General features: G+C 37.7%; 1 protein-coding gene across 5 annotated transcripts in view; it reads left to right on the plus strand.

Annotated features, from left to right (window-relative positions):
• The first annotated feature begins 229 nt into the window (after positions 1 to 229).
• Positions 230 to 25,462, plus strand: part of LOC125227740 (calcium-transporting ATPase sarcoplasmic/endoplasmic reticulum type) — a 33,958-nt gene continuing 8,725 nt past the window's right edge. For 3 of the 5 annotated variants that reach the window (XM_048132051.1, XM_048132050.1, XM_048132046.1), the window contains exons 1-5: positions 10,601 to 10,723; positions 11,772 to 11,915; positions 22,494 to 22,511; positions 23,525 to 23,607; positions 23,696 to 25,386. In XM_048132051.1, the coding sequence (XP_047988008.1) occupies positions 11,798 to 11,915; positions 22,494 to 22,511; positions 23,525 to 23,607; positions 23,696 to 25,386 (1,910 nt within the window). In that variant the 5' untranslated portion in view covers positions 10,601 to 10,723; positions 11,772 to 11,797. Of the gene's footprint in view, positions 387 to 10,600; positions 10,724 to 11,219; positions 11,378 to 11,771; positions 11,916 to 22,493; positions 22,512 to 23,524; positions 23,608 to 23,695; positions 25,387 to 25,462 lie in introns of those variants that run through there. The other 2 variants (XM_048132047.1, XM_048132049.1) reach the window with 2 other exon arrangements.

Genomic DNA, 25,462 nt, shown 5'->3' on the forward strand with positions numbered 1-25,462 from the left:
ACTTGTAATAATTTGTAAATTAAAGGTAACGTCAAGCGTTGTCAGAGTATTAGAAACTAGATGCGGTCGCAAAGTCGTGTGTACTTCCATTTTGTATTTAACTAGTTGGGAATAGAGTAGTAGGGTGGGCTGATGAGGTGTGCGGGACGCTTGCGGGAGTAACCGGCGCGTCTTAGCTGGCAAGCGGCCCGCGGCCCACCACAGAGCTTATAAAAGAGGGCGACTATCTGTTCCCGCGCCCGGCGCGCCGCACTCCTGACGCTCTCCTCATGGGGCGCGCTAACCTTACACGATAGTACCTACATTAACAAAAAAAAGAAAGTATTCTTTCTGTATAATTGGATGTATGTACAAAACCAAGTGATTGGGACCAAGTGATAGTGAGGGTAAGTTATTCAAGTGTGACAGTGCTACCAACCGAGGACTGTGGATTGTGATTGTGTTCAGTGTTGCCAGCGTTTTCGGACTCCTAGATTACGGAGATTATGGATTGTTAGTGCCAGATGTGATTAGGTGCGGATAAAATGCAGAAACGTGAATTTGGCGTGATTTCTTCTTCGGAAGTGAAAAAGTTGCGGAAGTGTGCCAGCCAGTGTTACCAGGAATTAAATTGTACAATATTGTTTTGAACATACCCATGTGGTCAAGTCAAACATTCGTGTGCGTAAAACTTTCTGTGATCATTCAACTCATTACTTTCTTTATTTTGGACTCAAAAGTAAGGAATGAGTGAATGTTTTCAACTGTTGGGCTTTTGCCGCCTTTGAATGATCAGACCTTGGTTACGTCATATAACTCATGGAAAGTCCCGACTACTGGTAATACTGGCTAATTAGAATTTGAAAGCACATTATTAAAAACAAAACTTCAGGAAGTCGTACTGATATTTTATGATTTTCTTTTAAACCAAAAAATCATTACATTACAAGATTTTTAAAGCAAATACACACTGAGAGAAATTTGCATTGTAAATTTAACAAGTTCGACTTGTTGCGGTTTATCCGTTTGAATCAGCCAAACGTATGTTTAAAACAATATGTGTCAGGTTGTTTTTATAAAATCGACTTGTTGATTCAAATATATTGCCGATTCAAATGACAAGTAGCTTGTTTTTTGAACCAAAGAGCACGTAGGCGCTATTTTAACCAAAAAACTTGTTGAACGAACATGAAAACTGGTTGTATTTTCTCTCAGTGCAGTACACTAGATATAATCAATACTAACATGTTTACTGTGTCCTTAACTAGATAATATTAGCTCTACCAATTAATTATAAACCAAAGCAAAATAACATACAAATGTTCATAACATACATTCGGAATACATCGAGGGCCTAATTTCAGTAATTTAATTACAAAATTAAATTACTGGCCCTCGATGTATAGTATTAACATTTAATGGTAAACTTTTTGGATATTAAACATTATATCGACAGCTGGTTTTAAAAAAATAATCAAGTAGCTTTAACTATCCGATGTTTTTAAATTAAACAAATAAAACTATTTATATTGCTTTCAAAATAAACCTTTATTATCAACCCGCGTAAGTTAATATTATAATACTGATGTGTTGATTCCATACCGACTATCATATAAACAAAGCGCGTACTTTATTTGCACGTACAGTAAACAAAAACCTTTGATGAGAACAGATATTTCTTCCACTATTCTAACTAGCCCGTTTGCAATAAAACAGGATAGAAAATTTAATAAAAGTATTAGGTATGGAAACGGATATCACAGGTTGACCACGAACGTTGTAAAGGGATCTAAATAACGAGATACCTATTATAAATTTATTTCATGAGTAACTATCGCGCTAACCGAAGACAATAAGAACATCAATAAAATTAATGTATCTCGGACCTTTCTAGTGCGTTCTATATCCCTTTTAGCTCATTCGACCTGCCAAAACAGATGGTCCGTTACGACACACTCAAGTACGATATTCTATTTCGATTATTACCTTCGCCCGTTTATTTGTAGATGACGAATCGCCTTACGAACACTGGCATTCGCCAGGGACTTGCGTACGCTCGTTACATTATCTCGGAATTTTAAAAGCTTGCTTTATATTTATGTACTCCGCACCTGCTATACTAGGAAAACTCGCGCCGATCGCCGTTCGTTGATTTACGAACTCGGTCCTCCCTTGGTTCGTAATAATTGCGTAACCTATTTGCGTAAAATAATTTATGCGAACCGCAGGACGGACATTAGTAAGAATTCGGACAAAATTAAGAAGAATTCTCTTAAATAGTAGGTATGTTTCATTGTTTATAAGAAATACGTAATGTGGTTTCCGTAAATAAATAAAATCGCATTCTGTACAATTCATTGTTAATGTCATCCTTTAAATAATTATTTTATGATACGTCAGAAAAAAAACTTTTTGACAATATTTTGAAGATATACATACCTACCAGAAAATAGATTTAATAGACTTTCTAAATGTGGTTAATTTTTGGCGGCAAATCTCACATAAATTTATTTAACATTTAGACAACCATAACAAAAATATAAATAACTATTAATTACCTATACTTAACATTAGCAGTTTACTATCAGCGAGCGTAGCACGCTACCACACTAGTATGGTTACCCGCCATGTTACAGATAAAAGCAAGCCTTAATAAAAATCCTACAACTATACGAATCAAATAAAAAGCACACATAACCCTACGCGTAAGCAGTAAACTCGCAAGGATAACAACACGAATGTGTTCATTGTAGTATTACCGCCGCAGCGTCAACACGGAAATAAGTCGTCCAAGTCGAAATCTAACCGAGGCGATTAATGGGCGATAAACCACAGTTAGTGCCGCAAGTCTAGCGCGTGATTCAATCGCAGGAAATACGCGTTACCACATTATTCCCTCGTTAATTGCGTTCGAAACTCGAACTCTTCATTTCGTTCATGAGTTACATCCGTTTGCTGTTTGATAATATATTAAGACCGTATTTAAAGTCCTAGTACCTACTTGACATGAAACGTGGAACAGGGGAGCACTCTTCTCCAATACCATTGATAGGGCCCTATAGGTACAACGGTTGTCAACATGCGAAAAACGCCCTACATAACTAACTTGCTAAGGCCCTATCCGTTGCTTAGTGGTTGCCAGCCTAGGTGGAAATCCGGACAACTGACCGGTACCTACGGAACCAGGTGGCATACTTGGGACCATGGTTAGATTAGTTAGGCCAATCCATCCATGTCTAGAGGGAAATCCGGTTGTATCTTAGTGGAAAACTACCTAGCCCTTTATTTTAAATGGTAATATTTTTCTCGCTTATATCATCAATTGCATTTTCAAACTAATATGTTCTAGACTCTTCCTTTGTGTAGGTGACTGAGAAAATCATTAATCAAGCTCTTTGTTATTCTGTGTTCTTAAAGTTGAAATGAGTTTAACATGATCGTATTGTCAAATAAAAAAAAAGCACTTAACTACTTAGTCTTAAAAAAACGCATCTTATTTTGTAACGTTAAATCGTTGTGTATTGAAGCCAAGTTTCTGAACACGTAACGCTATAAAATGTCCTCACCGTAATACATTTTATTTCGGCCGCCGAAATAAACGTGGTAGCATTGGCATTCAGCTGTTTTCCTGTAATTTTCTATTTCTACTCGGTGAATTTATTCAGGGTGTCAAGAAGACAAGGCTGACAGTTTTTCGGCGGACGCACTGGCAGCTGGCTTGTACATTGATTCAGGAACTGTTTTGTCAAAAATACTGAACCGTTTTAACGTGCGTGGGTGCTCATGTTGTCAATCGCTTTTGCGAAAAAACTATACTTCCGTAGGTAAATGGGCACGTAAAAAATAACTAATAATACTAATTTAAATAAAAATATTACCCCCATCTAGATATAGCTCAATCGATTCTACTCTCGATTCTGAACAAACTGTTTTCAGGTTTTTAGTGTTAAGTGAAACACGGTGTATGTATAGTTTGGTTTTAGGTATATAATTCAAATCAAACCAAAACATCGTATGCTTGCTGAATAACATTGCAAAGCAATCATACTAATGATGTCTAAACAGAAATACAAATAAATAATTCAAATTAATTATTCGAAATTAATCAAATGAATTAATTACCTACAGCCCTGCTCGGACGTTATGTCATTCATTATACTTACCTTAATACTTATTAAAAATATAGCTAGTATAACTATATTTTTAATAAGTATTAAGGTAAGTATGCTTCTTTACCTAGGGACTCTTTAATTTCAGTAAATTATGTTACATAATTAGATACATACGAATGCACAGGTTTAGAAACCTGAAACGTAATAGTTATTTGTGCAAGGGGGCAAAGTTGTATTTTAACGCTGAGTGTGGAATTGAAAAAGGAGCAAGTGAAAGGATTCTATAGTTGAACCACGAGCGAAGCGAGTGGTTCGAGAATAGAATCCTGAACTTGCGAGTTTTTTAACACACGAGAAGTAAAATACATTTGCACCCGAGTGTAACACAAAACTTTTCCCCTCACTATAGCGAGGAAACTACAACGCAAAAAAATGCGTTTATCACTGCTTCCAGTGGTTCCACAGGTGGCAAATCATCTTAGTTACTAGATTCACCAACTTTTATCAATTTTAAAACAGATAATTTGACTTTATTCAAGGTCAAATTACTTTACCCACTAGTGGATAAAATGCGTTTTTACCCGCTGGTATTGAAGGACAAAACACGTGTTTCTGAGCAAGTGAGGGGAAAACAAATAAACTGTTTACTAAAACAGCAATGGAATCGTGCCACCACTACGGCCCGCGAGGATTATGCGATCATACGCAACCATAACGGCTCAGCCACGACATTGGTCTAAGCGCGATCTACTATAACGGCCCAGCCACGACATTGGTCTAAGCGCGATCTACTATAACGGCCCAGCCACGACATTGGTCTAAGCGCGACAGCGGCGAGCGGCGGCCATACATTGGAGCGAGATACAGCGATGGGACTTTTCATTCGCACGTATGACTGCCGCTCACCGCTGTCGCGCTTAGACCAATGTCGTGGCTGGGCCGTTAAGATTGAAAGAGCTCGCGATTCTGAGTGGAAAGCACATAAAAATTTCCAAATCTAAAAAAAAGTGGGGTGGACAACTTTGAAAAAAAATGGCGTAAGTATATCCGTCTCCGTATCTGTATGGGATCATCCATTAATTACGTCACATGAAAAATCATGTTTTTTGACCCCTCCCCCCCTCCTTGTCACAGCTGGTCACATTGGTTCGACTCCCCCTCCCTACTGTGACGTCACATATTTTACAAATTTACATGTAGAAATTATTAGTAAAGGGAACTGTCAGAAGATATTTTCGTGATTTCGGGGCTGATCCCATGGTAAAAGTTGCTAGCCTATGACCTGAACATTGACGGGTTTCAGTAAATGGTTTTAGTTAGTTTTCATACTGTACCTATTATGTGATAACGACATTTCCTTCCTTTCATCGCGTGTCGTCGGCACGTCAGATACCTTCCTGGAGCCGGAGACGAGGTTCCGAAACAAGACGGCCTTGGCCGTTGCCCGTTCCAAACTTAGCTGACCGTGAGCGTGACAGACGCATTCGGTCTCCTTGTGTCTACGCATACATTTGTAAATATTATCTATTAATTTGATTTTTTTTAATCAAGCTCAAAATACCTTAATTGTTTTGTTTCTTTAATAACGGAATATAAATAAAAACACTTTAATTCAATATTTAAAAAAAAAGTCCTGACCGTTCGGTAGGGTGCCCCTTCTAGGGCTGACCGCATTGCCGCGTTCGATGGCAATGCTGATCCGCTGAGCGAAATTTTATATTGGCCAGCCCTCTGATCCCTCGTTTTTTAAAGTCAAAAGCTTCTAAATGTAGGTACAACACAATACAAATACTCTTTATTAAATCATTAGTCATACACACCTCAATATAAAAACAATACAAAACAACAGACAGTCAGTTTACTTATCGCTTAAAAGCAATTGGTTTCAGTAAATTCCTAAATAATAAGTTTTGAAAGTAGATGCACAGTTGCACACACCATTGACTTAATTGATTACTTCAAAAAGTCATGGTAATGCTGCTAGTAGCCTTTTGTAAACAATAGTTATGAGAGTTATGTCAACTGTGAAACTGTTTTCGGCCCATAACCTACTACTTAGTAATCAAATTTACATATTTTTTTACTAAAGGTAGCGGTTGGATTGGCATAGTTATCAGTGAATAGCTTTCTGTAATTTAAAACAAAATGTTCATACCTAGGTGCCAAAGCTATATCAACAAATATGAGTATCATGCCCCTCTCCCCACAGAAGTTTAAAGAGGGCACGAATATTTGAGATAATTCACTACGAACGCTTACAAACTTCATCGTTTGCTGTGCAGCGTTTGCAAAAAGAAAACATAAACCATAAAAACCATAACATCAAATTTAATGTTTATTATGCTCTAATGTCGGAAATTTTGTTATTTATTTATTGCTAAATAGTTTACATTTGCATTTTGCAAAAAACATGATCTGATTCAAGGATGATTTATTTCGGATTTACAATTTTCATAATAAGGGATCATCCATAAATTACGTCACACGTTAAGGGGGAGGGAGGGGGTCGACGAAGTGTGACAATGTGTGACAAGGAGGTGGGAGGGGTCCTACATTTCGTGACGTCACATTTCAAAATCTATCATTATCTAAGGGTTAAAACACGAATTTTAAACTGTTACTTTATGAAACCTCATAAACATATACAAATACAGAATGTTCGGTAACCGGATGAAAATCCAAAAGTAGGCGATAGTCTAGGCCATTTAGAACATTCTTTAGCTAGTAAATGTCTCGGACAAAATTTGATTAGTCGTTTTTTTAAAACTTCTCGGTGAAAACTCCAAAATTTCAAAATCGATAAGCATACTCTTGTTATTGTAGATAGTTGTTTTGGTTTTATTTCGTATTGTAAAATGTCTATCGTATACCAGAAAATAAATTTGAAACATCTGTGTCTAAATAAAATCAAACTACAGCGATTTAAAAATTTAATAACATAAAAAAATGATTTGAGTAATTTGATTACTTAGGTCGAAAAAAAAGAACTTAAATTTGTTTATGTCAAGTCTGGCTAAAAATGTTCTAAATGATAGATCAGGATGTTCCACTTTGTATCTGGTTATAAATATAAGATACCAATTGTATTGTCGACCGATTCAGAATGTGAAATCTTGAGCGTTACGGGGGTTCCAAGGCACGTAGGTTAAATAAATGTGTAACACACACAACAACACGTGGAAAATATTAACTGCAAAACATCACACAATTTAGTTTGATTCATATTTTTTTAAACATTTAAGAGTCAAAATCATCATTTAAACGTTTATTCTACCAGACACAGCCAGCTGTGGACATCAAGTTAAAATTTCTATGAAATTACTTTACACTCTTATAGATAAATAAATATAAATAAAATAAATATTGGGGGACACCTTACACAGATCAACTTAGCCCCAAACTAAGCATAGCTTGTACTATGGGTGCTAAGCGACGATATACATACTTAAATAGATAAATACATACTCATATACATAGAAAACATCCATGACTCAGGAACAAATATCTGTGCTCATCACACAAATAAATGCCCTTACCGGGATTCGAACCCAGGACCGCGGCGCAGCAGGCAGGGTCACTACCGACTGAGCCAGACCGGTCTTCATCATGTCATCAGATACAATGAAACTTTGTCATTTGTTTTTGAAGTATCAAGAGAGCCTTTCCTGTTGATGGGGCGATAATTTAAGTACATAAATGAAAATAATATTGATTTCTAACCGCTGATTTCATTCAATAATTTCTACGTGTAAATTTGCAAAATATGTGAAGTCACACTAGGGAGGGGAGAGTCTAACAAATGTGACCAGCTGTGACAAGGAGGGGGGGAGGGGTCAAAAATCACGATTTTTAGTGTGACGTAATTTATGGATGATCCCTAAGAATCGTACCTCATTTTTTTAGCGCCACCTATTAAATACTATCATAACTACACTGATGATGCCTAAATTTTTTTTTATATATATTGACGTGATATCATGATATTAAAATAAAGAAGCATGTCATTTGTTCTTATAAAAAATAAAAACACACAATATTTGGGGAAAATAATTATGCTTTTAGGCACTTCCAGGCTGCGCAACAGCGCCATCTAGTTTTAAGCCTAAAAGGCCCATACATTCGGTACGCTTTTTTGTATGGGCTTTGTCTGTCCCGGTATTATATCGTTCACATGCGTTTTTTTTTTCTTCCTTTGCTTCTTTTTCTCTCCCTTGTTGATCACTGATTAATTTGAAAAAAAAATTTATTATAAAAAAGTAGTCACAGTTGCAGGTAGGTATCCATACTTAATATTTTAAATGGGAAAGTGTGTGTGTCTGTTTGTTTGTCTGTCTTTCACGGCTAAACGGAGCGATGAATTGGCGTGATTTTTTAAGATGTGATAGTTGAAGGGATGCAGAGTGACATAGGCTACTTTTTGGCTCTTTCTAACCCCCCACTTCGATAAAATGGTGGGGTGGAAGTTTGTATGGAGAATTCCGCAATTTTCGAAATTAACGCGAGCGAAGTCGCGGGCAAAAGCTAGTACCTACTAGTATAAGGTGGAAGAACATTGAAGGGTTTTTCTTGAACATGTTCCGTATAACGAAACACTACGAGCGGTTTTCTAACTGTAAATTCTATCTAACTTTCTATCTAACCTTACCATACCTACCAAGTATAATTACAGCGTTATATAATACCGACACGTAATTATATGTGCCCTCAAATGCCACGTATTCTTTGACAGCTGTACGTCTTCGTAGATATCGCCTGAAAAACATTTCAAGTCATACATCAGTGTCGTCTGACCGTTTGTCTCTGCCAACTACACCAATGCCGAATCGTCTGCAGCCCAGTTGCAACGAGTGTAACCTAATTATAGTCATTATGTTATAATTCATGGCTAGGCGATTAATTGATCGTTACTTTGTATGATTGGAATAAATGAGCGGATTACAAAAGTTGGCTGCAGCAAATTATCATATCATATATAATGAAAATCATCAAAATTTAATTTGAACCAAGGACGATAGAATACCGGGACAGACAAAGCCCATACAAAAAAGCGTACCCTGAAATGTATGGGCCTTTTAGGCTTAAAACTAGATTCCACTGTTTTGCAGCCTGGAAGTGGCCAAAGTCATATTTTCCCCAAATATTTTTGCGTGTTTTTATTTTTTATAAGAACAAATGACTCGTTTCTTTATTTTAATATCAGGATATCACGGTAATACATATTTTGAAAAAAATAATTGTAGGCATCATCAGTGTAGTTTTGATAGTATTTAATAGGTGGCGCTAAAAAAATCGAGGTACGTTTCTTAGTATGAAGATTGTAAATCCTATATAAATTATCCTTGATTTGAACAGACGCATTTTTTCTGAAAACCTTTAAACCTAGCCTAAAAAAAGTATATTGTAGAAACTATTTTTTTTAATTTCTACAGGATGCTTTTTTTAAAGCTCGGAAAGTGGTATTAAATGGTTTTGAAGACAATTTCAGTCACATAAAACAAATGAAATCAGGCAAATATAAATAAATAAATATTGGGGACACTTTATACAGATCAACTTAGCCCCAAAATAAGCAAAGCTTGTCCTATGAGTGCTAAGCGACGATATACATACTTAAATAGATAAAATATTACGAAATTTTGATTAAGTATGTTAAAACTCCAACAAACTTAAGTTCTTTTACAAAGTAAATGCATGCTACTTCTAATTGAAATTTAATTTAATAATAATTTTATGATAAACCTCTTCTAATCAATATCAATTTAGACACACTACTCAGCAGGTTATGGGCCCAAACAGTTAGATAAACATATTTACTACATATAATACAAGTCACTCGGAAGCTTTGTAGATTAGATACAACTAACCCGAGAGTGCACCTTTTCTTAAAGAACTATAGCAGTAATGCGTTTTTCCTGTACATTTGCTATACATTAACCTAAAGTATTTGTTACAAGAGGGTGAGGTAAACAAACATTGCGACGGTGTGAGCACATTTTATACGCATTGGATACGCAATGGAGCAACTCAAAATGTACCTACATTAGATATTTTCAAACAAAAAGTATGTAATATATTTATATTTTATGGTTTCTAAAACAATTAAAAGAACCTCTATGACAAAATGTGGTAAAATTTTAATTGTTTGATGTAAACCTATCATAGCATCAATATCATCATCACCTGCCTTGCAACATTTGGAAGCCATTAAACGTAAACATGTTTTCCACGAGAGAGTTTTCATTAATGTCAACTATAAAGCTACTTTATCGCTTGGAGAATAGTGGTGTAAACTGAAAAGCTTTATAATAGTCGTAAAGAGAAGCCGCATATTGGTAAAGCAAGGACCGGGGAGCTCGACCCGGGTAGCGCCCGCTATAAAAAGATCATCACAGGACAGGACGGTCGCCACGCCGCGGGCGCGACAAGCAACCCTGGAAAGCGAGGCGACTCTGCCATCGAGTACTGTTGCCAAAATAATTAAAGAAATCTCCGACATGTCCCTCCGCCGCGCCCGCGCCGCGCTAAAATCGTCGCTCCCGCCCGGGAGTCACTACTCGGGGCGCGGCGGGAAAACACCTCCCGCGCCACTCTTATTTCTTCTTTCCTTCCCGACGCTGTCGAAAATTATTTCAGTAAGTCGAAAATAACAACTTTTGCAACGTATTCCTGTGAATAAAATTATCAAAAAGTGTAATTTAAGTGTTTTCTAAGTAAATAACGCAGTTTGTGACTTTATTACCAGTGATAAGTGTGTTACATAACGCAAAGAAATTATGTTCACGTTTCTGCATTTTAAAAATACCGCATTTTGTAGGCGCCTATTGAACGAAAATAGCCTTCCGTCACGTGGTACCGAACCGGCCTATAACAGCGCTCCACATTTATCCGTAGCTCAAAATTGTTCCGCTTATAAGAAAGCTCTGTTATGTTAATATAATGAATTATTTTAGTATTAGTAAAACTTTCTTACTCATTTTGGATTTTATTTATGTCTTAAAATGCAGAAGAAAATAAAAGGGTTTTAATTTGATTTATTAGTTCATGACTTAAGTGATAGGTGGCGCTCCATCTTCTCACTTTTACAACGTCACGTTAGACGTCAGTTTAAGAAAAAATGACGGCTACATTGGATACGTGTTCTAGTGGTTTATGATATTTACGAGAAAAGTATTAGTTTAGTACAAATACAATAGATTTTACTTTATAAAACGATAGCCACGCACTTTCCTATTTTAAGTGAAACATTGTTAATGACAGTCATTTCTCATGAATAAGAAAAGTTCTTGGTGAGTGGAACAAACAGTAAAACGGTGCTTGCGATGCAGGAAATTGCTACTTACTATTTCGGTTTCTTGCCCTATTTACCCATGGTGTTCACTCCTATCGTCTGAATAATAATTATGTTATAAATGCAATCTGATGACAACTGAGTATGAATTTATTGTGTCGCAATTTTTGAATTCCTCACCCTTGACTTGCACATTACGTTTTTTTTTACTGTAAGTAATGTACGAAGTAAAATAATAAATAAAGATAGTTACAGCTATCAAGTTGTATATTCTACGGTAAACCATCTGTGATATTTAAACGAGAATACCATGTTAAAGTAACATAACCTCACTAGTGTTGCATTGATGATGATGACTGGTCAATTCTAACCTTAATTATTTATCTTTACAGAACTGACGGCAACATAGACTTTCACCATGGAGGACGCTCACACGAAATCCGTGGAAGAAGTCTTATCATATTTTGGAACAGACCCAGACAAAGGCCTTAGCCCAGATCAAATCAAAAGGAACCAGGAGAAATATGGCCCAAATGGTAAGTGCCTCCTTTTCTTCTTTTACCTTGTCTTTGATTCATACTTTTCTAGTTCAACCAGTCAGAGTTAGGATGTCGATCATTGATGACAACAATAATATCTTATGTGGATTATTACAAATATCTATATCTATTAAAACACATAAAATGTTAGAAATATTTTATTACACATAAACAAATCATTCTTAGTCAAATCATAGAAAATTGAATACTGAAGCATATCAAGCATCACAACCAAATAATAATTCATTGGTCAGATCAGACTGTTGATAGACAATATTAATTGACATTGCGGACTTAACATTGAACTATGAAGCAATAAATATAAACTATTTATTGCATACCTAATAATATTGCCTTCTTTTAAAGTGTCATTATAGTATTATACTATAATTTATGATGACAATGACCTAAAACTAACTAGAATAGCGTTTCATAATGTAGATTATGATTATATTGGAATTTAAAATCTCGGGTGCACATTATTTAACAAATAAGTAATGAGCTCAATGACGCCCACAGTAGCAAAAACCTTCTAAATTGACTTCTATTGAGTTTTACTATGAAAAAAATACAAAATAGAAAAGTGACACAACCTAAACACAAGATAACTAACTAAACTAGTAACCCGCAAAGGATTTACACAAAAATGTACAATATTTTATACATGAAGTTATCAAACCTTCCCTGAAAATTGTTCTATTTATTGATCGGTGAAAAACAATATGAAAATCCGTTTATTTGTTTCTGAGTTTATCCCAATTATACCGACTGTTAGATTAAATGGATAACTCATAAAGAGTTAGAAATCATTCTATAACATGCAGTCATTTGAAGAAAATATGTGTTCATTTGGCATCATACTCCTGTATCCATCAATCAGTCAGGGTTACTTGACTCCCTGCCAAATACCAACCTGGATGTGAATCAACCTCAGAGTCTGTTGACAACCATTTTAAAAATAACAATCATTCTATTATGGCCTTGAATGGTACAAAAATATTTTATACTAATAAAACCATACTTGTCATTATTGAAATCAATAATTTAATAGATGATTGAAGTTTTGATATACATTTTATTTTATTTGGATTAAACTAAAATTAAATATTATTTATGAATATGACCTTGAAGGCTAAAACATTACATTAATTACCGGCCTTTTCATTCAATATTCTATATTCTCTCATTAGTACTAATGTAATGGGTTACGGAGTCATTTTAATGATAGCTTTCGAATATAAAGATGAATATTCTATGGCACACATAGTAATAGATGCATATGTTACAGTGAAATCTACAGATAAAACTTCTAGGGCTATTTTTCTACATTTATCTAATTTTTTCTAACTTAGGCAACTAAAACATTAAAGAAATATGTGCACTTGTGGATCCTTAAGATTACAATATAAGTAGAATATTATTATCCCTTAAAGGGATAAGCTCGCCGTTGTACATAACCGTTATAATTATTCTCTGTACATGTAATTTGTTCTGTACAATAAAGTGTTTACTACTACTACTATATACCAGGGTTCGAAAATATCCGATATTTATAATAAATATCAAAATATCGGATATTTATGATATATATCGGATATATATCAACTTTGATATATATCCATTTTCTATGGAAGGCATAGCAGTATTTTGTTGCATTATTTATGAATACAAATTCAGATAAGGAAAATTCTACTAAAAAACAGAACATTTAGTAGAAAAACAGTAACAAACACAAAAAAAGTATATTTTCGACAATGTTACTTTTTTTAAACCATTTTTGTATTGCAATATTTATAAACAAATGATAAATATCGGATATTTATATCCATTGATATATATCGTCGAACCCCGCTGGATATATATCCGATATATATCATATATATATCTTGATATATATCCATTGATATATGTATATCCTCGAACCCTGACTACTACTACAATATTTGGGATTTTGGGTCCCCCCACATCTAGCGTCTCGCGAGCGTCGCGTCGGGCCAACTGTATGGGCAAAGCCTGACGCCGCGTCGACGCGACGTCGACGCGGCGTCTTTTTCCATACAGTTGTCCCGACGCGACGCTCGCGAGACGCTAGATGTGGGGGGTTATAATACCATCCATGAAGTTTATTCTGATTGTAATAATTAGTTATGAATTTAAAATGCATTTGCTATGCATATACTCTGTCAGTGTCAAAATTTTCTTGAGGTAGAGACAGAAATGAGATTAAATTATTATAGAGAGTGAAAAACTAAAACATATTTCTGGTAATCTTTGTAGTCTGTTTGCAGATATATTGATTTCTTTGATACAGTATTATAAATTAAATAAATAAATATTATAGGAAATTCTTACACAGATTGACTGAGTCCCACGTTAAGCCCAAGAAGGCTTGTGTTGCGGGAACTCAGAGAACAATATATATGATATACAAATACTTATATATATAGAAAATATCAGTGACTCAGGAACAAATATCAGTGATCATCGCACAAATAAATGCCCTTACCGGGATTCGAACCCGCCAGACCGGTTGTTATTATCATACTGATGTTGAATTATAACAATAACATACTAGAATACAAAAATATCAATGTAGGTATTAAAATCAAGACGCGTTATCATAATCTGATATAAATAAATTTCACTGCATTAATATCACACAGAATGACTAATGTACGTACCTACGCACTTCACCCGTCGCGACATGGAAATAAGCAGCTTAAATTTAGTCCAGTGTATTGTCTTCTTAACCTAGTGACCGCCTTAACGCGATTTACTGCATAAAAATACACACAACGTCGATGTAGGGAACAAATCAATTTTTTTATTAAATATTTTTTTTTTGGTCAAAGGCGCCTAGCCTTCAGAGATAACATACACTAGAGAAATTTCGACGGGTACCTCGGCGGTCGAGGTGGTGTAGCGGTTTATCACGTCAGCCGCGTTAGCTGGAGACCCGGGTTCGATTCCCGGCTTCGCCACCAGTGGGCTTGATCGCTTTTTCTTTAGTGTATGGTATCTATTTCAGTTTACACACAACGTGTTAAAAGGAACCAACCAAAATAAATATATTATTGATTCCCCCAAAATATGTAAGGTCCTAATTTATTAGTTGCAGATATTTTAACACATGATACTTTACATTAAAATAATTAACTTTAAATATAAATTAAGAAATCTTTTCATGTAACTTTTTTGATTTCATTTTCCTAACAAAAAAAATTAATTATAATTTCGTCTAAAAAAATCATCATGTGCATTATCACATGTCACAATAACACTGTCTGTCATGGCAACAATTGTTTGTTGTAAATGTCGTAAAGGTTCGGCGGGAAAACTGCACATCTCATTGAAGTGGCCAGTTACAGTTAAGTGGTACGTAAAAGAGGTACTAGAATCTGTTTAATGAGTTTTCATTAAATCTTAATCACATAAACAGGGTGTTTTTACGTAGCAAATTTGTTTTTCCGTTTTCTCCAAAAAAACATCGTAAAAGCTATAATGTTTCATGGTTTAATATACTCCAGAGACCGAGTACTATCAGCTGTAAAAATATCTGCATCTAATAAATTAGGACCTTATATTGTTATAAGTTATAAGGCAAAATTCTAGAAAACTTATATGCTCTTAACTTTTTGAAACTCGATATAAAGCCTTATTTGGGTGTATTTGCAGAATATATTTGCTATATCATAACATGATGATATTGTACAAGAAAACACCGTACAGTATCGCTTATTTTAACATAATATTCATAATTAATTTTAAAACGAAGTAACATAAAAACGTGTTTGAAATACCTAAATGTTCAACTTAAAAGTTTCCACCAAATACTTAAAAGAGGTAGATTATAATGACATTGATTGAAAGAAAACAATGAGAGTCATTCCGATCGCGCCTGAGAGTTTTTGCCAGTGGCACCTTGTTAGGTCGTGTGTTCATGATCTGAACAAGTCCATTGTCTCTGCTTTGGTATGCTAATTGTTATGTAGACCGCCCAAATTACGAACAACTACTGTTAAATTATAATATCAATTATCTATATTAGTATTTAATAACATATAAACAAAACGTTTTGTTTACGAAGCATAGACTTTTTAGGTACTACTATCAAAATAGGTTTACAGTTTACACAAAAGAAATAAGTACCTAATAATCTTAACGATTTTACTTTGTATTGTTGTCCTTATTTAATTTGTATTAGAGGTATGATAAAAAGTAGTACTATCTAAGAAGTAAGGCATAAGTTTCAAACTCGCTTAATATTTCATATTTACCAAGCTAATTGTTACAAATCTTTTTTATGGGTTTTATCTTTGTATGGACTATGAAGTGAGCACGTTAGCTTACTTACTTCTCTATTGCATACTAAATAATTATAGTGTCTCAACCATAATAGTTAGCATAATATAATTCATAACAATTATTGTTATGAAACTTCCCTGTTTGTTCAAGTTAATTTAGGAATGCAAGTATTCATATTGTTCGCGAGTTCTTTTCCCCACCTGTTGAGTCACGATTCAGTGTACACTACAGCTGTAAACTTAGTGCATACAACATACTTATTGACGCCTCGCTAAGCAAACTGTAGCTACAGACCAGAGTGCTCCCGCACTATACCAACAAAACAATGCCATAGGTACCGTTTTATGTTACGTGGTTATCAAAACCGATGCTGTCCGTAATTTCCAGTCTAAAACGCTTTTCTACATATCTTATATCAGGCAACGACGTAGTGAACATGCCAATCTCTTACGCTCCGTGGTAACCCAAAGCAGTTATCCTTATCTCTCTTCCATATTAGCATCCACAGTCGTAATCATCGCACTTATATTAAATTGTAGTAACAAGGAACATTTTTTAAACATTCTATTGAGGACAACTCAGCTTTTAAACTGACCTATCGCCCGCTGCGCACGTGTTCTCACAAACCAAACCAGACCGCTAATTGCACCGAAAATATTTGCATAGAAACTGGCGTACTGACCTTTGGCGCTCGCTTGCTTTAGTTTGCTTTACATTGCTTGCCTCGTTCGAAGCAATGTAACTTAGATCTTTGAATATGCGTCGTAATTAACTTTACAACTGTCTCATTCGCCTGAGATACGGATGATGTTGTTAGGGCGCCGGTTTGCGTGGGGTGAATTGGTTGCGTAGGTATACAACTTTACATATCTTTTTTTGTAAAACTATAAACTTACTACATACATTCTTTTGAAGATGACTATATGCATATAGGTATGTATAGGGGAGAGAGTTGGGCATAAACGCGACCTTAGCTATTGATATTGCCTGATCCTTATCATGCACCTTGTCTAATAATGTATTGTAATCTTTAACGAGTAACCGGTACATAATTACCTCACTATTACCCGATTGCGTACTCCAAAAAATCGATAATTTACCCATATCAAGGCTAATAGAGAGCTCTGAAACAGATGCAGGCTCCAACACTTATAAATAGGCTGCATGAGCAGCCGCCAGTGCGTGCAAGATCGCTCGGCCACCGAGCCACGAAGCGCCCTCAGGCGTAACCCTCCCTCGGTGCTAGCCTATTAATAAAGAGGGGCAGTTATTGACACATGAGCATTACGCTTATACTCGTAAAGCTTGCTGATGGAAAAATATCTAGTTAAAGTAGAAAACTGCGGTTGTATGATTTTTTGTACTAACTAGACTTAATGCTGATATTAATTTTAATACGACAACATTCAGCATGAGCATACATCCTTATACTCCTTCTCACTGCCTAATAGGGTTTTTAGCTCTTTACGCTTTTTACATAAAGCTTTCAGTAAAACCTGCCTAAACCAACGCAGATACGTAAATTCATTCACAAAGCGGGTTTGCACTTCTGTTGGATATACAAATACATGACGAGCAAAATAGAGACCGTGATATTAGTCAGTTCAGCTCAAGTTTTTCTCAAAACTTGTTTATTTACCCGCATCTGCCATCGACCATCGTACAGCAAGCGATTATTTTTCTTCTAACCATGCGGCATAAACTACACGTCACTCCGCTTGAGGTTCCGTCACAATACGGAAAATGTTCAACGAGAATAGATCTTAAGGCGAATTTAATGCCGACAAGTGATTACGGTTGTGTACAACCTGCTTTAGTCGAGTTTCATCTTATTAGTATCTGCTTTGTTATTGGCTGAAGTGAGCCGTGAAGGAATCATTAAAATTGCAACATTTGCACTTAGCCCGTCCCGTCCTGTACCTACAATACCTACATGTGACGTTCTCAGGCAAAACGCATGACATCATTATTATCAACCTATCGGGTTGTTAATAATGATGACGATTTCTTATTGCATTATTTGATATACATCCTACCAAGTAGTAACATTTATGACGCTGTATTAGAACATAAAATGCTGCTTATATATACGTACATAAGAAGGTGCTGTCATCTATTTTGAGCATTCCGTCTCTTTTTCGTTACGTTTGCAAAGAAAGGTCACGGATGGTTAAAAACTAAAACTTTGTTGCAGGCTTTTCATATTTTACCAAAGTGTAGTAGGAGTTTTGCGTGTCTCATTAAAGCTGAAGTGTTCCACCTGCGGCGAGGTGTCCTTAATATTTTCATGTAAAGCTTCACTTAACTGAATTTTTAGAGGTCGGCCTAAAGTGACAGAAACAACAACCGACATTATTCACCACTGCCATTGAATTATTTAATCTTTATTTGATCTTTAATTTAGATTGCCGCAACAATGTATTTTATCTTGTCTAAAACTTTAAAACCAAAACAAATACATTTGTACGCACATAATATCACTTACACTTCGTTATCGTGCACGAGTTTAGGTCACGACTTTCATTGTTTCGATCGTATTAGGATTCGCATTAATACGACAGGGGAACGGTCTAACTGTATACGTCGCTTTATATGACCAGTAAAGAATTCAAACAAACCTTATATGTAGCTGTAATCTCGAATAAAACATCCTCTAACGTCATCCTAAACCGTGTTTAGATAATACTTGCCCGGCCTCGGTTCGAGTGCATGCATACATATGTATGGGTTTTCAGCAGAGATAAATCTGCTTTGTTGGTTCACCGCAACCTTACATGCTCACGATAAATTGCTTCGGGTTCAACAGGTTGGCTTCCTGTCACGTCTAAACAGTCCATAAAAGCTTTGAGTGTCTTTTAGCTTTAGTTCCGTTGTTTTTAAGTTAGCGTCGACTGCGTCAGTAAAATTTATTAGCGTAATTATAATGAGAAAACCAACTGGTTGAGGAATTTGCATGATAAATCGTGCAAGATATTATTGTAGATCGGCGCTTCAGAGTGCCTAGGCTGAAATATTATAAAGCGGGCTGTGGGTTTATTTTAGACGGGCTACGTTGGCGTGGCGTCTACGCGCCAACCAACTGACGCGCGTGCACTATGCGATATTCTATTTATTTTACAATACGAATATTTGATGTTCTTTATTGACTGTATCGTATTCTATACGCCTCATTTTATTCTTAGAAACTCATTTCACGTGCCGTTTTTGCGAGGTTGTCGCTGGCGTAAACGTTTTGTAATTTATATTTAGAATTCAGTTACTTTCTTGTTTACTTTCACATTTTCGCGCTGGTCGCGAACTTTTACATTGTTCAAAAACTTCAAAATGAGCACGGATATGTGAAGCTTTACTTTTATTCTTTTGCCAGGTTTTATAATAGTACATTACGATACAAGTGCGTAAAAAAGGAAGTTCGAAACGAGTGGCGATAAATTAAAACACGACCGAAGGGAGTGTTTTAAATCGACACGAGTTACGAATTTCCTTATCGCACGTGTATCGTACGACGTTTTTCAGTACAGATGACTTACCGAAGTTTCGACCTATGATATAATGAACCACTTCTCGCACTAGTGCGTAAAAAAATCACCATCTGTACTGAAAAGGTTTTTATAAAACAGTCAGTTATATTTTTCTTTCGAGGTCGATTTTCTGCTTAGTTCGATCCGCCCAACATTAAAACGCATGTTTTTAGACCAACATACACATACGAAATGTTACGGACTTCATAAAAATAGGTTGCTACATTATAATTAGGTAACAGACTGAAACCATTATTATGTTTACCGAGATCTTTAACATGTAGAGCAATGCATCCAGCAACAAGGTTGAATTGTTTTGTCTTCGCCCACAACGTCAGACTACTAGCCTAGAGCTCCCTTGTTTCGTATTTTGCTTTGTTTCGTGTAATCAGTTTATGATTTCAGTATCTTTCCTACTTGCGTGACTCATTTGCGTACGTTGATCTTGAATTTATTATGACCGACCTCAAAGCTTGTTTTGTTATAATGCTCTACAAATGAGGTAGACATACATAAGAAGAATGGAACCATATTTGATGCTTTCAACACTTATTATCGTCTTTTACTCTGCTTTTTCTTATTTTTATCTATCTATCTTAGGCGATTTTATACTTAGCACTCTAAAATTATGATTCAAACGCATACATCTCTATATAACCAGGAAAAAGTTTGGAAAATGGAAGACAAAAATTGACAAAATGTATAAAACTTTGTCTCCTACAGAAGCGCGGTTTTTGCTTTGTATGCAGTTGTCAAATTGACGGCGCTTGAAGACCCCCTGTCAATGTAAAATTATTAAACAATCCAATCACATGTGCATCCGCTAGATTGACGCGCTGCAGCGGCCTGTTGCTCTTGTACAAGCGCGTCAATTGAACGAAGGTCGGCAGCTCGCACACGCCACCTGTGGCATGTCACTAACTGGATTTGCTGCTATGACGCACATTCATACAAGTCTAATCTTTACTTTATTCCATAAGGCACCTCAAAGGTGTCTTTCCTCTCCGCATTCATAATAGGGCCGCACATGAAGTGCATTCAATTTGTAGTTCTATTCTTATTTACTTTAGAATAATCCGGAAATATAACAAACATTTTATGTAACTTCCATGGATAAGAGCTTAAATATTCAATTCGCATAACGTGCCCAAACATTAAAATGCCAGGCAGTCTTCAGCATTTATAGCGAGAACCTGAAGAATAATTAAAATTCTCAACCCAAGCAATGAATAAATAAAGCTAACAGAGTGTTGTTTATTCGGTGCGCTTACCTGCCTCAACTTTATCTCGCTACGAGAATCTTCCGCAGAAGTTTATACCTACTAATGACCATTAAATCCGCGAAGAACAAACTTAAACAAAAAATAATGTCAACAACCTTTATTTAGCATTTCCTACTTTACGATAGCGATAACTATTACGCACACAGCTAGATTATGGGTGCCTTTTATAGATTAAATTTGCATTGTTAGGACAGATCAGCAACCGAAACACGTTCGCTGGCCTTTAGGAAGCGTAACGACGCCGTTGTCTCTGGAGTTATAGCGGCGCGAAACTATCGTCATTCGTAGACCCTGAGATAGACGGGTGAATGATATAGTTTAATATTTAGTATGTGCGTATCGGCCTAAAATCATGATTTCAGATATCAATGACCGTATATGGGCATTTTCAGAATTTGGGACACCCGAATTAGCGAAAGTTGTTAACAAAAATTAACTCGCTGTCAGTTTTGTGCTACAAAACAAAATACACTACTACAAAATTGCAATATGTGTCAAAACACTACACTACTGGCTTTAATGGTCTGACTTTGAAACCATAGCATAAAGTATCGCTATTCCAGATCAAATGGCGATTCTGTTTAAAAATACAATAGGTATTAGAGGATCGTCTCGTAGGATCAAGTGTCCCGCTACGCATTATCGATGAGTTGACTAATTGCTTACATTAGTCTACAAGGAGCTCGCCGGTGTGACTCCGAGCGTACGCAAATAGAGACGCGCGAGCGACTTAGAGCACATTGCCCGATTGTGCTGCGATAAAATCTACCCTGATTACATGTCTCGCTAAACAAATAACACGAGACCTTGCAATGATAATGAGATACGAACTTAAACCCAAATAAATAATAGTACGCTAGCTAAATTTATGGGTTACTCGTCACGAATGCATGTTGAATTCATTACGCTCTGAACTAAATTAGATTTGAAACATTGTGATGACGTTAAGCGCTACGTAACGAGGTCAACGCTCAGGTCACCGGCCTGACCTTACACTCGATAATAAACTTAATCTCATCTAAGCACACAACTGAGCGTGCTGTACCTCAACCTGCGAAAGAATGCCGTTTCTTAATATATTTAACTAAGTGTCAGTCGCCGCGGCCTCAGTAGAGGTATAGGCACGTGCGTTTTATTTATTCAGCGAATCAGCGATACCTGCGTAGTTTAGTTTCGCATTAGCAACCTGTTTGGGTTAGCTGATAGGCGGCAAGGAGAGCGTTATCAGGCCGGCGTGGAAGTATTGACGTAACGCATATACTATGCCATGTCCATCAGCCATCGATAGAGCGCTTTGCCGCCGGCCGTGCCGCCGAACTATACGTACGCCATACCGGAATATATTTATGTACGATCGTAACTACCGAGATAGATCGCATGCCTGCTCTGACTGGTTTATCGTCTGTTAAATTTACTCCTTTGATGTTTTATTTAAAGCTCTAATTATGTTTTTTCCCTCTTTTCAGAACTGCCCACAGAGGAAGGTAAGCACCGAACGAGTACAAAGACATCTTTATCCTTAAAGGCACTTAGAAGTCGTTTCGGCGTGAATAGCGGACACGTGAGCGTATATCAGTAGTAGGACTTATTACGCATTCATATTGTTTACTGTGGCTTAAGTGAGTCGCGCTAAGTTGTAAATTCATACTTGAAGAGTTCGAGCGTAACTGTGTCAAGGGCGGAACCGTGAAATGTGATTAAGCACGTACCGAAGTCGCCTCGCCGAGATGGGTATTAGCGAACCACCCGGGATCTGCGAAGCTTGTAAAAATACATCTTGCGGCTTCATAAAACTCTAAAATTATAAAGAACGAATCTGATTTTATAGACACTAAAATGAAATTGCTATGTTTGATGGTACAGAGGATTAATGTTTTGAGTAAAATTGATCAGATCATAGCGAACTGAATCGGACGCATTCATCAGCTGTTTGTAGCAACGAATTTGTTTATGCGGCAATTTCCGTTGCCGAATGCTGAAAAATGCCACAAAAATGTGTGTCACTGAAATAGTGATGTATTTTTTCTCGCTGTATCTCGAATCTCGACCTCGTTCCCTTTTGTTGGTGTAGCGGTATTGGAGGCCTTAGTGGCTCTCGAAGCTTTCTTTTGTTAACTAGAAATATTGAGAAAACTACGATGTATGATTGAGAGGTGACTTTTATAAAACGGATAAAAAATTCTATCTAGATGAAAAGGTAAAATCTATGATGGAGGTGACCAAGATGGTTTATAGGATAAAAAAGAAGCTTATAATCTGCGATCTATTACGTCATTTATTTTAAGGTACAGGGGGTAAGGGGGTTAATTTCAACTAATGGAAAGATTTTCCGAGTTTTACGTTAATTACCTAACTAGAATGCTCAAGCAGTCAACTAAACACATGTATGGCATTTTAGATTACAATGAAAAATATAGAACATATTTAGTTGAAGTTATCCCCCTGTTAAGCCTGTACCTTACTTCTGTGTCATTAACGTTTTATATTTGTTTTTCAGGCAAAAGTATATGGCAGTTAGTCCTGGAACAGTTCGATGATCTTTTAGTCAAGATTTTGTTGTTAGCCGCTATTATTTCTTTCGTGAGTATTGAAATTATAAACCAACATTTGATTGAACCTAAGTTGCTTAAAGAGATAAATTACTTTATAAGACGTTTTCTATTTCCAGGTATTAGCTTTATTTGAAGAACACGAAGATGCCTTCTCGGCCTTCGTGGAGCCATTCGTTATTTTACTTATTCTTATTGCGAACGCTGTAGTAGGAGTATGGCAGGAAAGAAATGCCGAATCCGCCATCGAAGCTTTAAAAGAATACGAGCCCGAGATGGGTAAAGTGGTCAGAGGAGACAAATCGGGCGTACAGAAGGTGCGCGCCAAGGAGATCGTCCCCGGCGACGTCGTCGAGGTCTCCGTCGGCGACAAGATCCCCGCCGACATCCGCCTGATCAAGATCTTCTCCACCACCATCCGTATCGACCAGTCCATCCTGACCGGTGAGTCCGTCTCGGTCATCAAGCACACTGACGCCATTCCCGACCCCCGCGCCGTCAACCAGGACAAGAAGAACATCCTCTTCTCCGGCACCAACGTCGCCGCCGGCAAGGCCCGCGGCATCGTCATCGGCACCGGCCTCAACACTGCCATCGGTAAAATCAGAACCGAGATGTCCGAGACCGAGGAGATCAAGACCCCCCTGCAGCAGAAACTCGACGAGTTCGGTGAACAGCTGTCCAAGGTCATCTCCGTCATCTGCGTCGCCGTCTGGGCCATCAACATCGGACACTTCAACGACCCCGCCCACGGAGGCAGCTGGATCAAGGGCGCCGTCTACTACTTCAAGATCGCCGTCGCTCTGGCCGTCGCCGCCATCCCCGAGGGTCTGCCCGCCGTCATCACCACCTGTCTCGCTCTCGGCACCAGGCGCATGGCCAAGAAGAACGCCATCGTCAGGTCTTTGCCCTCCGTCGAGACCCTGGGTTGCACCTCCGTTATCTGCTCTGACAAGACCGGTACTCTGACCACCAACCAGATGTCCGTCTCCCGCATGTTCATCTTCGAGAAGATCGAGGGTGGCGACAGCAGCTTCCTGGAATTCGAAATCACCGGCTCCACCTACGAACCCATCGGCGACGTTTACCTGAAGGGCCAGAAGGTCAAGGCTTCCGAGTTCGACGCTCTCCACGAGATGGGCACCATCTGCGTCATGTGCAACGACTCCGCCATCGACTTCAACGAGTTCAAGCAGGCCTTCGAGAAGGTCGGCGAAGCCACCGAGACCGCCCTGATCGTCCTCGCCGAGAAGATGAACCCCTTCAACGTGCCCAAGACCGGCCTCGACCGCCGCTCGTCCGCCATCGTCGTCCGCCAGGAGATCGAGACCAAGTGGAAGAAGGAGTTCACCCTTGAATTCTCTCGCGACAGGAAGTCCATGTCCTCTTACTGCACCCCCCTGAAGCCCTCTCGCCTCGGAAACGGCCCCAAGCTGTTCGTTAAGGGCGCTCCCGAGGGCGTGCTGGAGCGCTGCACGCACGCTCGCGTCGGAACCTCCAAGGTGCCGCTCAACTCCACCCTGAAGAACCGCATCCTGGACCTCACCCGCCAGTACGGTACCGGCCGCGACACGCTCCGCTGCCTGGCCCTCGCCACCTCCGACAACCCGATGAAGCCCGAAGAGATGGACCTCGGCGACTCCACCAAGTTCTACACCTACGAGGTCAACCTCACCTTCGTCGGCGTCGTCGGCATGTTGGACCCTCCCCGCAAGGAGGTGTTCGACTCCATCGTCCGCTGCCGCGCTGCCGGCATCCGCGTCATTGTCATCACTGGCGACAACAAGGCTACCGCTGAGGCTATCTGCAGGTCAGTATCGTGTCGCATATGTCTCGTTTTTCTCAGGGAAACTTATATGAGTATTACAATGTGCGGTTGTCATTGC

Source organism: Leguminivora glycinivorella, chromosome 7 (assembly GCF_023078275.1).
Source record: "Leguminivora glycinivorella isolate SPB_JAAS2020 chromosome 7, LegGlyc_1.1, whole genome shotgun sequence".
Classification (NCBI taxonomy): domain Eukaryota; kingdom Metazoa; phylum Arthropoda; class Insecta; order Lepidoptera; family Tortricidae; genus Leguminivora; species Leguminivora glycinivorella.